General features: G+C 40.3%; 1 protein-coding gene across 1 annotated transcript in view; it reads left to right on the top strand.

Annotated features, from left to right (window-relative positions):
• The first annotated feature begins 1,297 nt into the window (after positions 1 to 1,297).
• Gpr180 (G protein-coupled receptor 180) overlaps positions 1,298 to 13,341 on the top strand; it is a 23,554-nt gene continuing 11,510 nt past the window's right edge. The window contains exons 1-4 of the mRNA XM_004626254.2: positions 1,298 to 1,454; positions 4,637 to 4,837; positions 11,345 to 11,525; positions 11,657 to 11,706. Coding sequence (XP_004626311.1) covers position 1,454; positions 4,637 to 4,837; positions 11,345 to 11,525; positions 11,657 to 11,706 — 433 coding nt within the window. The 5' untranslated portion in view covers positions 1,298 to 1,453. The remainder of the gene's footprint in view (positions 1,455 to 4,636; positions 4,838 to 11,344; positions 11,526 to 11,656; positions 11,707 to 13,341) is intronic.

Genomic DNA, 13,341 nt, shown 5'->3' with positions numbered 1-13,341 from the left:
CACGTATGCTGCATTATTACCGATTTCAGTGAATTCCAGTTTGGTACAATAAATAGTGAAACCATACAGAAATCATGAACTGTAATTCTGAATGTTATGTAAGGTATTAAATAAGACCATACCATCATGTTTAATATTGTAGATGATATGTAATGTAACCAGTGAATAATTGTTGTAGTAAAAGTTTAAAAAAAAAAAAAAAAACAGGGTATAAGAGCTTCAAAATGAAAAGGAGTCCCTTGTTTCACCCCTCCACTCCCAGAGTCCCTTGCCCTAGAGGCAACTGCATTTTCTGTTTCTATTCCAAGTCTTTTTTTTTTTTTTTTTTTTTAAGACATTGAGGTCAGGATCTATAGGGTCTCACTACACAGATCGGACTTGCAGTGGTTCTTCTGTTTTTCAGCCTCCCGAGCTCTGGGATTACAGGTGTGTGCCACCACACCCAGTCTCAATCACCATCTCAGTGCCCCTGGGTGCAGGGCTGGCCCCTGCGTCTGCCTAAGCAGTCTATTCTGAGTCTTACCTGTAGTTGATGTGTACAACCGAGTTGATGCTATATTAACCACATACAAGTCCACTTACTTAAATACAGGGTGACCAAAAGTTGCATATTTTATTTGATTTTTATAATAGGAAATATAAAAAGATAATTTTATCAAATTTATTCAGTGCAAGAGTCAACTAAGGTTGGAATGACATCTGCCTGGTTCATTATAATCAGTATCTAAACAAAAGTGCTGCCCGAGTGAAATTTGAGGTGCCTACACTATTCCGTGGTTAATAACCTAACATACATTGCTAGGAGAGTTTTTTAGTAAAAGTTATGAACATTTTGTTTCAGGTGTAAAAGGCATATTCCCCCAAAACATTTGATCTTTCTTGCTATGAGATATGTTTTAATATCAAAAGCATAATTGAATATTTATAGTCATGTTATTAAAAAACTCTGGCAACAAATCTCTGTAGTTAATGAAAAAAGTGTAAAAAATGTGTAGAGTGGTAGTAAAATAAGAAAAAATTCTATTACAGTGCTTGTCCAGAGACCCCAGGTGTTTCTATGAGTCAATGGAATGTTAGCAGTTGACAGCTGACTTATAAGGATGTGCTACACGGTAATTTGAGTACTGTCTTGCATCTGAATACAGCATTCATTCTGTTGTGATTGACCTTGTTACATGAGATTTAACAAAATTGTGTTTTTTAAATACCAGTATGATCAGTAGGTGTTGAGCTGTCCTACCTTCTTAGGGCCATGTGAGACCAAACCAGTTGACAGTTTTTGTTTTAATGTCAAGGTGACCATGCTCTTCTGTGTGTCAGAATCAACAACATAGCAGTCGCTGTGGGAAAAGAAGCCAAACTTTACCTGTTCCAAGCCCAGGAGTGGCTAAAGCTGCAGGAAAATAATCATGATTATAGTTGTAGTGAAAAATTATCCAGAGCTCAGTTGACAAGTGAGTATATTCTCTTTTTCTCTTTTGACCATTATTATATCTGTAACTGCGTTATACCTACTGTCATGGTTTATGACTGTATATTGCATTTTGTGGTACATTTTTATCATGTTTTGTCAATTACATTTTAAGCTGAATTTTAAGGAAACTTTTTCCTTGTTCAAAAGATAGAATACTTTTTCCTCCTTTGTCAGAGTATTTATCCAGACAATTTGTAAAGGAATTTTTTCCTTCATTCAGACGTGTTACAGTTTGCATAATGCACGTTCGTACAACAGGTACGTTAACCACATAGCTGCGTGGAGAGAGTAACGTTTGTTTAGTGTATTTATCTGTCAGCACAGAGCTACACATTGAACATGCATTGCCTCAGTTAACTGCATAATTTAGGCCAGTACTGTTGTATAACATGCCTGTAGAATATGAGGCTCTGTTGTTTGGTGACACATTTGTTGGTGTGTTCACATCATTTGTAAACCTCTGAGTTTGCCTCTGGAGAGGCTCTGCTTTATCCTAATCTAATGGCTTGTATCTCCTCCATCCATTCTCATCAACACTATCGTGTGCATTAGGGCAGTGGTGGTGAACCTTTCAGAGCTATCAATGACACAAACAGCCTGCTGTGACATGTGTGCCATAGGTGTGCCACCGCTGGGTATTGGCTGTTCTGAGTGAAAGCCTTACGAAGCTTTTGTAGTTTAGAAATGAAGTACCTATGTTACTCTAGCCATATTACCTCAAGTTGTGTTAACTCATTGTAAGAGACAGGAGGAATTGGATGCATCTGTGAGAAAAATAGAGCAACTCCTTTCCCCACTCATCTTACCTGCATAAAGGAGCGTGGTGGGCTCTTTTAGCCTACTCAGGTGAAACACTTCAGTTTCCAAACATTGAGGTGAATTAGCACTGTCTGGTTCCCTCAAAAAAGCCACCCAGATAGGGACTAAAATTAGAAGTTCCCAGTCCTTGTCATCCTTTGTGGCTGTTACCTAGATTTGTAGGATGAGAGTGGTAGTATGCTAAAGTGGTCTGAGAGATTAGATTAGGTACCAGAGAGATAGTTGTGTAAAGTTACTTACCTTAGCTCTGAACCTCAAATCTTAATCAGGGAAATTTGTACAAAGGTTCACTCTTCTTTCTGTGCCAATTTGCTCATCTAATTATCTTATATATTTAATATAAAAGTTTACAAGCTTTGGTTCCAAACTGAATTCCTTGTGTCCACTATTGTAACCCTCTCCTCTTTCAGTGTTGCCTGCTTCAGGAACCGGCAACACCATCTAGCCTGTACACAGGTGAGAAACAGTAATCTTGTAACACTGCCCCCTTTGACCTCTCTGCCCCCTGCCAGTTTATTAGTAAATCCCTAGCCTGGTTGGTTGGTGAGCTCCCAGGTAGAAATGTGACAGAAGGGACTGGCAAAGTAGAGCTGCCTAATTAACGGAATCCAAGAACAAGCGCTAAGGAGCAGAGCCAGAGGACAGGGCCAGGACTGGGTGTCGAGTCAAGGTCACACCTCAGTGACCCGCCGGACACAATTAGAAAGGTGCCTTACTAAGCAAGCCTCTGGGCAGCTCCCCAGCCAGTCGGGTTGACAGCTTAAGAACCACAGGCGCTAAGTGTAATACTGTAGATAAAACATTTTGATACTGTCTTTTTACATCTTATGCATATAATTCCTCTTGTATATTTGATGCATCTCAAATAAATATCATTTAAAGATAGCAGTTTTTTATTCTGTATCTTGGTTAATAGTATTCCTTTCCTTTCATGATATAATTGGGCAATTACCTATTCAACACCACTCTTTGCAATTCAGGTTTGTTAGTATCTGAGGTACTAATTACACCTGCATAGACTACACAGGCTGTACTGTTGTCTTTTGTTTCAAAAACAATGAACACACAGTTTTGTCAAGAGACTTGCTTCCCAGGCTTATTGAAAAAGACAACAAAACAAAAGCTAAAGGCCAGTATCACTTTGTAAGCATACTTTTTTGTTTGATGTGATCCATGTGATTTAAAATGCAACATCAAAAATATGTTGTTGAAAATAAACTGTCAATTTTTAGATTGTCTAATCTAAAAGTGTAAGCATTAAGACAGCAGCTTCACAGATCCTTTCTATAACGCAGCAGTTCCGCTGATGTAACTGCAAGGCTCCCATTGCAGCAGCCTTATTCTTGAACCAATTATTGTTCATATATTAATTTCTTATTAAAGCCTTCAAGTATTTCAGAGAAACTACATTCTTCGCTATAATCAGTTTGTCTTAAAGGAAGGAGAAAGAGAATATTTACTTAGCAATTACCCTGTTCCAGACACCATGCGAGGGGACACACGTAACTTAGCTCAGGTCACGTGAGTCCTTTGCTGTCGTGAACATCGATGCTTGTAGCTTGCCCCAGGTCACAGAGCAGGTAAGTGCTGACACTAGGGTTCCAGAGCAGTTCTTGTGATAGCAGCGTGCGTAACTCTGTCCTTCCCATGGGTGACACAACTGTGTATGGTCCCCTCAGTGTAAGTCGTACATTCCCTGCTTTTTATGTTTTTGGAGAATTAGCCTGTTAGAAAAATATTTTAGAAAATCTTGTAAACTATTGGTCTGGCATAATTTTTAGATATACTGTAGTTTTTTTGGGTTTTTTTAGTTGAATACTCTTATTTATTTTTATGTATCTGGTACAGGGTGTGCAGGGTCTCACTATGTGGATCGGACTTGTACTGATTCTCCTTGAATACTCTATTTTACGTTAACAGCATTTACACAGCGTTAACAGCATTTACACAGCGTCGTCGCTGTGCTCATTGCACTGTGCTTCCTGCCACAGACAGTTCTCTTAAAAATGGCTCAAATGATACATTTTGCATACATTGTATCACAGTAAAATAAATCTTACATGTTGCATTTGGGAATTTTGAAAGCTTTTAAAAATAAAAGTGAGGTGAAGTTATTCTGCTCATTGGTAGTGTTTTATAGTATTTTTATAGTGATTTTGAATTTAATTCCTTTCTAGTTTGTATGCCTATTCCAGTACTAAACCAGAGCTTGGATTTCTGAGGTTAAAAAAAAAAAAAAAAAGACAGAAAAAGAATTCTAACTCCAAATTGGTTATGTAGCTACAACGAGAAAAACAGTTCTGAATATGACTTTAAAAGGCACTCTTTTCTTTCTCTTTAAAGTGGCAGTGAATCAGACTGAACATAATGTGACAGTGTCCCAGGTCCCATCTCCACAGACATGGCACGTGTTCTATGCAGATAAGTATACGTGTAAGGATGACGTGGAGCCACCTCACATGGAAGATATCCCATTTGAAATGGTGTTGCTAAACCCAGATGCCGAAGGAAATCCATTGGACCATTTTAGTGCCAGAGAATCTGGTAAGAATATGCATTGAAATGCATCATTATTTTTTAAAACTCACATATGTACAAATATCTTCATGTTGTGTTTGGAACTTCAGGAATGAAAAAGCAACCTGTAGGTGTAACCATCAAGGAACAGTTAATCTTATTAGAGCATTTTGATAGCTGTAATATTATTTAAAAAGCAGAACACTGAATTTTATATTGCATGACTACAAGTATATTTAAAACTACAGAGAATAAAAAACTATAAAAATATCAACAGCTTGTTTCCATCACTTGGGTGATAAGAATTACGTAGTTTTTAGTTTCTTCTATGCAGTTGAAATCTTGTTTTTGTGATACCATAGCATGAATTTAATAAATATGTTAATAAACTGAGCAATCTGCTTCAGTTAGTCAGGAACTGAAGGTAATAATTGAGCTACCTCATAAGGCTGTCCCTTCCCTGGGTTGCTTGCACAAATACAAACATTGCCTTGGGGATGCTCGCTATGCAATGATCAGTGGCTATAATTTTTTCAGAACTAGATTTATTCCCATAAGACATCTTACCAAAATTTTAGATGACCATGTTCTGCCCTACTGTAATGAGAGGCCTAGCTCCAGCAGAACGAATGACTTCTTGTGATCACGATAAACATGCTGTAAAAAAGAATGGCAGAGATGTCCGTTAACAGGTGGAGTAAGGCTCCCTGTAGGACAAGTCAGAGAAGAGAATTTGGGGTGCACCTGTTGACGAGTTCCTTTCATGACTTGAAACAGTCGGTCTGCTTAGAGAGAAATGAGCTGCATTGTACCTCGTTGGCGCAGAGGAGATGGGTGGGGGTAGAGAGTAAGGCCTCACTCCACTGAAGTGCTGTTCAGGTCAGCGTGCGTTTGCCACTGCAAGAAGAGCAGGTCGAAGATGAGGCGTGGTGGCAGATCACAAGCCGTGTACACAGGAACAAAGATTTTTTAAAAAGTATTCCTTCGTTTAAAAAATGCATACAGAGTGAAAATGGAAAGCCCAACATGTTTAAATAGTTTTAGAAGTTCTTTTTGTGGAGGAAACCACACAGTCAAAGTCACGTCATTTTGGAGCGCAGCTGAGCTTCAGGGTTGGCTTTCCCTGGGGATGCCATGGGCCACTTACGTGATTGTAGGCAGCTATGTAGGCCTGCGTTTCTCTTACCTTTATGATAGATGTTGATATTTTCCATATTTTGGAACTCTATCTGATGAAAGCCAGGTCTGCTGATAGCATTTGATGGATGGCTGGGGTAAATTTCTTTAGGTTCCATTTGAACTGTGACACTTGTTTTTAGAATTGGTCTGTGTCCCCTAAGAAGTAATACTCTGCTGCAGTCGCTGTCACCCTGCTGCCTCTCATCCAGTCCTGATCTCCTAGTCTAAGTCTGCCTCTTCCCTCCTGCCTTCCAGGTGCTCAGCCTTTCGCCCAAGAGGTTTTATTTGTTGCATACGTTTATGGGACTCTTCTGGATCTTTTCTTGCTGCCTTCTCGTGGCTCCCATTTCTGTCTCATCCCCAACACGGCATTTGAGCTTTGACCTCCACCCCAGATAGTGATCACTTTTGCTCTGTGGGCCATGCTAGGGCCACTCGAAGCTAGTTATAGTGTGACCTGTCTAGAACCTTGCCGGTACCTTCTGGTGTTTTCTGTAACATCCTCGGTTACAGGATGTAGCTACCTTTTCGTGAGCATCCATGTGTTCTCATTTAGTTTTGTTCTTCCAGCTTAATTTTTCCTGATTTTGTCACAGTGCTTACTCTCCTATCTAAAAGCACGGTTTGTGTTTTTGTTTTTTTTTTTAAGTATCCCAGAACAGGGAAAGTTACATTGATAATTTAAGGAAGGAGCAACTCATTGAATAAATGTGACTTTCTAGGCAGATCTAACCTATAGAATTTGATTATTAAGAATTGCCAGAAGTATCCAATCCTGTTTTGAGGCTAACTTAATTCCTTAAAGTCACATCATTGTATTGATTAAAATGTGAAAAGCCTTTGTGTATAATTCTACATTGAATAATAAGTTGTTTATAACCCTTTACTGTGTACATATCTAGAGAGATTAAAAAAGCAAACCCAGGTGTCTACCCATAGAGTCTCAAATAAATTTGGTTTGGAGCGGAAGTCAGGCTTTTGTTGAGAGCTGTGAAGTTGATTTCCGTGTACAGAACCACTTATCTAGAAATCTGTATTTCATACTGTTTTAGTGATGTGTTGGTTTTAAAGTAAAGCACTGGGAGGGATTCTGCCTATTCTGTACCCTCATGTATGGAATTTGTTTCCAGGGGATAATCTTCAATTGATTCATTTTAGAAACTTTTGCTCATTATATCTAATTAACTGCCTCAGTAAGGAAAATTGATTTGCTATGCATTTTGCTAAGAACAATTACCATATAGCTGAGAAGTTGGAATTCAAATAACGTGCTACACATTGCCACAATTCAAGTTACATGTAACTATAAAAAAGTTTATAATTTGTTTTCTTTCAAACCAATTAATCTATTTTATATTTACCAGCACTTTAAATTCCCATCTTTATGCAGTAGGTCTAATTTTACAAAACAAACTATAAGGCACATTTTATGACACTTGATGGAGTACTCAATGTGAATGTAATGCTCTAAGGTAGCATAAAATGGAACTGTTGCTTAAAAAGATTAAAATCCTGTCCAGCTGTATTTGTGCTCTTGTTAGAAACCGAAAGAAGAAACCTGAGAGCGGCGTGACCCAAAGCAGCCGGACTGGTTTTCATTGAATAGTATTACAGGCCCTGCTGCTTTTGTGGTCTTGCCATTTTTAAGATTCCAGATTCCAGCAGATAAGTTCCTGCTTTTGTTTTTCCGGCCTTCAACAGTCTGAAAGGTAACAGGTTGGGCCTTCCAGCTAGTCACGCATTGGGATGTTTTGGGCTTAAAGTGACAGAAAACCCTCATGCAGGTGATAGGACAGTAAAGAAATGAATTACTCTGGTCAACCGTAAGTTGCAAGAGTTCTGCAGAGCAGATTAGTAGCATCTCCCCTACTACCTTCTGAGTCAGAGCTTTGTCCTTAGCGCCCTTAAGTTCAAAGTTCGCTGCAGCAGTTCCAGGCGTTCCGCCTGGGCGGTGATGATGATGTTCTGTATGTTTTTGAGAGCAGGGAAGGAAATCTTTCCCAGGTGCCCCTCATGACATTTCGTGTGTCGGGACTGGGTCACACACCCTAGCTGCACGCCGTCACAGAAGTAACCTGTCAGAAGGACGATCAGGGTGGGCGAATCTATCCAGAGATTAGGTTTACCTCTGTGCACAAGGTATTGCAAATGCTGAGTGCCTTGGGACCCAGGAGAGTGGGTGGACGCTGGGACTCTGGGCCAGCAAGCTGGTGGGTAAGCGGGGCTGTCTGCCTCTTAACCCGTGGATTCTTCCCCCGTTTTTCACCCTCTTCTCTCCCTGGTCCCTTTAGCTGAGGCGGAAGTGGCTGACGCTGTCCACTAAGTTTTACCCCTACGTGATCTTGCCTGTGGTTTTTCCTTAAGTTTGCCTGGCTTCATATTTTGTTTGAGATGGTCACCACACATGGTCTGCTCATGTAAGCGTTTACTTTCATCTTTAGTGTATTTGTATTGAAAGTAAGACTTAACATGCAGCATCCATCCACAGCTTTTAACGTTAGATTTCACTGTGCAGATTGAAATTTTATTTCACCTATTGCTTTCTTGTAAAGGCTGGTAGCAGAACAAAGTAAAATTGATAGCTGAAGAGAAGGAAAAAAGAACTTTAAAAAAAAATCTTTATTTGGTACAGGGTCTCACCATGCAGCTTGAACTCGTAGTGATCCTCCTGACTCAGCCTCCCCAGTGCTGGGATTACAGGTGTGCACCACCACGCCCGGTTTCGGTGGCCAATGCGGCAGCCAGGGTTCCAGGGCCAACACAGCATACGCTACTGGGCGTTGAACCTGGGTCCGTGTGCTTGCCAGGCAGGCACTTAGACCGCCTAGCTGTCTCCCCAGCTGTAAGGGCACTTGCTAGAGGTGGTTTGAAAGTAAATAATCTGTGAGTATAGAACCAGCATTTTACCCTTAAAGTATCCTGTAAAAATCACTTATGAGGAAGACTTATTTAAAATTTACTGAAAAAATGGAAAGATGTCTTAGTTTAATGTATTATTTTATTGAAAAATTTTTCTTTATGTTAGCTTTTCCTGAGACATACTTTAACTACTGCATAATCCTAAAACATTTTTTGATACTATGTATGTATTTTTAAGTCTCTCCTTCTTTACTGTAATTTCTCAGCAAATTGAGAATTTTATTTTCATGGCACATTTTAACTTAACAGAGTCTAACAGTTTATCCTGTGATTTTTATAAATTATTATAAATAAATAAAGCTTTAAATAGAATGATTTAATTCTTTAATGCAAAGAAGTAAAGATAAAAACCAAGATCCAAAACGAGATGGCATACCGAATTTTACCAACCCACAGCTGTTATACTATGGTTAGCATTTGTAAACCTGAGAATTATGGTCCCATTATTTCTAAATCTGCAGTGCATATCTGTGTAAGGAGTATGCCTCTTCTCTGATTTGATTTTTTCTTGCTAGAAAAGCGAGCTACCATCGTTTAGGTAGGTAGAGCAGGAGAGTCAGAGTGACTGGGAAACCTCTTCCTGCTCCCCCCGCCCCCGAATACGCCAAGAAAAGGATTGAGGTTGAACTGTTTATTGACTGTTTTTCCTATGACTTGTGTCTTCTGGATGGCTTTTCCCAATTTGCTTTCCACGTTATGGATATATTCTCATTGCTGCACATTAATTGGCACTTACCCTAAAGGGAGGTTTCGGCGGGCTTAGTGTTCGTGGCTGGAGTGAGCGTGCTGGCGCTTCCCATGATTCATCCATAGGCTCCGTGGTGGAGATGGCTCCCTGCGTGCGCAGCCTGGGCCGGAGCTGCAGTAGGATGCACGAACCTGGATGGCTGGATGGCGGGACGGTGGGGACAGCAGGGACAGCGGGGGTGGCCGTGTGCGCAGCCCAGAGCAGGAGGCACTAGTTGGTGCGGTTTCCACATCTCGATACAGCCAACGATGGGTCAAATGTATTTGAAAAAAAACTGTGACTGTGTTGAGCATGTACAGGCTTTTCTTGTCAAAATTTTCTAAGCCATACAGTATAGCTATGTCTGTATAGCATTTATATTAAGTATGAGAAGCAGTTGGAGATAAGTGACAGTGTGTGGGTGGGTGGCGGGACGTAGGTTGTATGCAGATATCATGCTGTTTTTCCAGAAGGGCCTTGAACATCCAAAGGTTCAGGTCCTGGAACCAATCTCCTGGATACTGAGATGACTATTAATATAAATCATTGAGCTCCACAGCATGAAATTCAAAGGCTTATATAATGTTTTTACACTTACTATAAAAATTTTTAGGAATCTAACACAGAAAAAAATATGAGGTTACTTCAAGATTGTGCAGAAGAGCTGCTAGCGGGCTCTAGAGGCTGCTATACTAACTGGCACCATTTGTAATATAAAACCTGTGCATTCGTGCTTACCTTTGCCAGCTACCCAGCTGCTTTTGCTCACAATTTCTGCTAACTCACTGATCATTTCGCCAGCTGTGATACCATCCTGGCCTCGCTGACTCTTCTGTCCCAGCTCAACGTCGGCTCGGTTTAGCTTCAGCTTCTGTAATGACTTCCTTTCCGTATTTTGTAGTTTGAATTCTTAGGAGGAAATATCCTTTGCCTAACTTAGAGCATCGCATGATGTCGTTAGCCACCTGGGTTCCTGGCCACTTATTTGGTGTCAGTTGCATCCGGCTGTGGCATGCAGTCTGCTATCTCCAGAGGGTCTCCTCTCTGGCAGGAGCTGCAGAAACTTATCTCAGAAGAGGCCTCTGGGCGTGACAGGTGTTCTAAGGCTTTGTCCAAATGAAACTTAAGAGTAGTGGAACCCTGGACAGCTGTGATTCTCAGGAGACTCCTTCAGGCTTCATCCTCAGTAGCAAATTCAGTAGCTTTGAGGAGGGTCCTCAGAATGTGCACCTTGGAAGTTCTCCACTGAGGCTGCTGACCCAGGGATCACACTTGGAGAAGCACTGGGGAGGTGTAATAAGCTATTATTGGGTGAATAAATTAATTTCTAAACTTCTTACAAAGGAAATTCACCTTGAGGGTAAGACATGTACGTTATAACTGCATGCTGAAGTCATTGTTTTCCTTGGCTATTTTTTACTAATTCTGTGGTGAATCTTGGACTTCCTTCACTGTGGGTTTTTTTTTTTTTTTTACAGATTGACTTTTTAGTTCAGCTTAATCTGCCTCCTTATAGTTACAACTTTGCTCCAAAGTAGAAAATTAGTTGAATGTCTCTCTCTCCTTTGAATTATAAAAGGGAATGCTATGACTCCAATTAAAAAAAAAAAAACAAGTTCTAGAAAAATATTGAGAGGAAGATTTGAAAGCAGCCCAGCACTAATCTGGCATTGTTTTACTGAAGCGAACTCCCTCTCTTCTCTTCACAGGGTTACATGAGTTCTTTTTCCTCCTAGTCCTAGTGTACTTTGTGATTGCTTGCATTTATGCCCAATCATTGTGGCAGGCTATTAAGAAAGGAGGACCCATGCACATGATTTTAAAGGTTCTGACAACTGCATTGCTGTTACAAGCTGGTTCAGCTTTAGCTAATTACATTCATTTCTCCAGGTAACTCAAAACCACTAAAACTGTGTTCATCATTACATCTAATTAATCCTAATTAGTCCACCAAAATTATACATACATTGACTATGAGCAGTGTTTTTTCAATCTGTAATTTATACTCTTCAATCTTCCAGGTACTCCAAAGATGGAATAGGGATGCCTTTTATGGGAAGTTTGGCAGAATGTGAGTATCTTTCTGAGCATTATTTGATGTTGTTTAAGCTGAAACTAGGGGCTGGGGAGATAGCTCAGTAGAATAAGCTCTTGCCTGGCAAGCACAAGGTCCTGAGTTCAATCCCCAGCACTGGGAAGAAAAAAAAAATGAAACTTGCCATCTGTGTCCCTTTTTTTGTTAAAATTATTCTGAGCAGAGGGTATAGCTCAGTGAGAGAGATGTTGGCTTACCAAGTGTGAGGCCCTGGGTTTGATCTCTAGTACCACACCACAGGAAGAAAACAGATAAATAATTTTTTGTTATAGCGAGGTTTTTCTGTCCAGTGCTGATTGGAGCTGAGCTGAAAATGGTTGCACATTTAGTTTTCACATGTCCTGTTCAGCTGCTTTTTACTTGCAGTCTGTGTGGCTCTTGGCTATCCTTAGAATTCACAGGTACTCTCATTTTATCCTCAGCCAACAGCAGATGCACTTATTTCTGTTTTGCACATAGGAATCTGGGCTCAGGGAGATGAGGCGTGATTGTGAATATCAGTCAGCTGTTGTGCAAGAGTCTTAACTCAGACCTGTGCTAAGTCCGTATTTTTGTGCCGAGTTTGTGTTCATTTCTGACTCAAGGCCTTGTGTACACCTATAATTGAGCTGCTTACTTCTTTGTTCTTTTATTTATAAGAGAAACGCTTATGAAATAATTTTTAATTAAGCATGATAGAAAAATATTTAATTTTTATTTTTTTAAAGTGTTAGTATTAAGGGCCAGCTAAATAGCTCAGCCAATTAAAGCGCCTGCTTAGGCAGACACAGAGACCATGAGTTCAGTTCCTGGGCCTGCTATGCCAGCTCCGCCTCCAGTGTGTGCCGAGATGGCTTTTGAGACTGGGCGTGGTGGCACGTGCCTGCCTTCCCATCACTTGGGAGGCTGTAAACAGGAGGATCAGTATGAGTCCCATCTACTCAGTGAGACCCTGTACACTCTGTTATAAATACAAAAAATTAAAAAAAATTAAAAATTAGGGGCTGGGGAGGTAGCTCAGTAGAATAAGCGCTTGCCTGGCAAACGCAAGGGCCTGAGGTCAATCCCCAGTTCTGCAAAAAGAAAAATAAGTCAATAATAAAATAAACTGTTAGTGTGTTTGTAGTATGTAATGACTTCATTCCTTATGGGGAGTTGGTACATACACATAACACATCTTAATTCTTGATGGAAGTACTTGAAAGGGCTGATAGCTGGGTGTGGTGGCGCACACCTGTAATCCCAGGACTGGGGAGGATGAGGCAGGAAGACCTTGTAAGTTTGAGACCAGCCTGGGGTACAAAATGAGTTCAAGGCTGGCCTGAGCTTCATAGTGAGATCCTGTCTCAAAAAGAAAAACAAAAAATAAATAAAAGGGCCTATAATCATGGACATGTTAAAGAGAACATCAGAGGGACGTTAACTTATGTGCCATTCTTAATGCTGGAAGACTAAGATTTGCCCCAGAGAGCAGATTTTGAATATGAGAGTGCACTAGGATTTCCTTTTCCTTCTGTTCTCCTAGTTCTCTTCTTACCACTCTTCAGTAAGCGTCTTCCGATATTTGCCATTAATCGTCTTAGGGCCTGTTTATCCAGATCTTGCCACTTGTCTTAAGATTCTGGAACTGAG

The sequence above is a fragment of the Octodon degus genome, unplaced genomic scaffold (assembly GCF_000260255.1).
Source record: "Octodon degus isolate 3935 unplaced genomic scaffold, OctDeg1.0 scaffold00013, whole genome shotgun sequence".
Lineage (NCBI taxonomy): Eukaryota > Metazoa > Chordata > Mammalia > Rodentia > Octodontidae > Octodon > Octodon degus.
The sequence above is the reverse complement of the archived record's forward strand: the minus strand, read 5'-3'. Positions and strand labels throughout refer to the sequence as shown.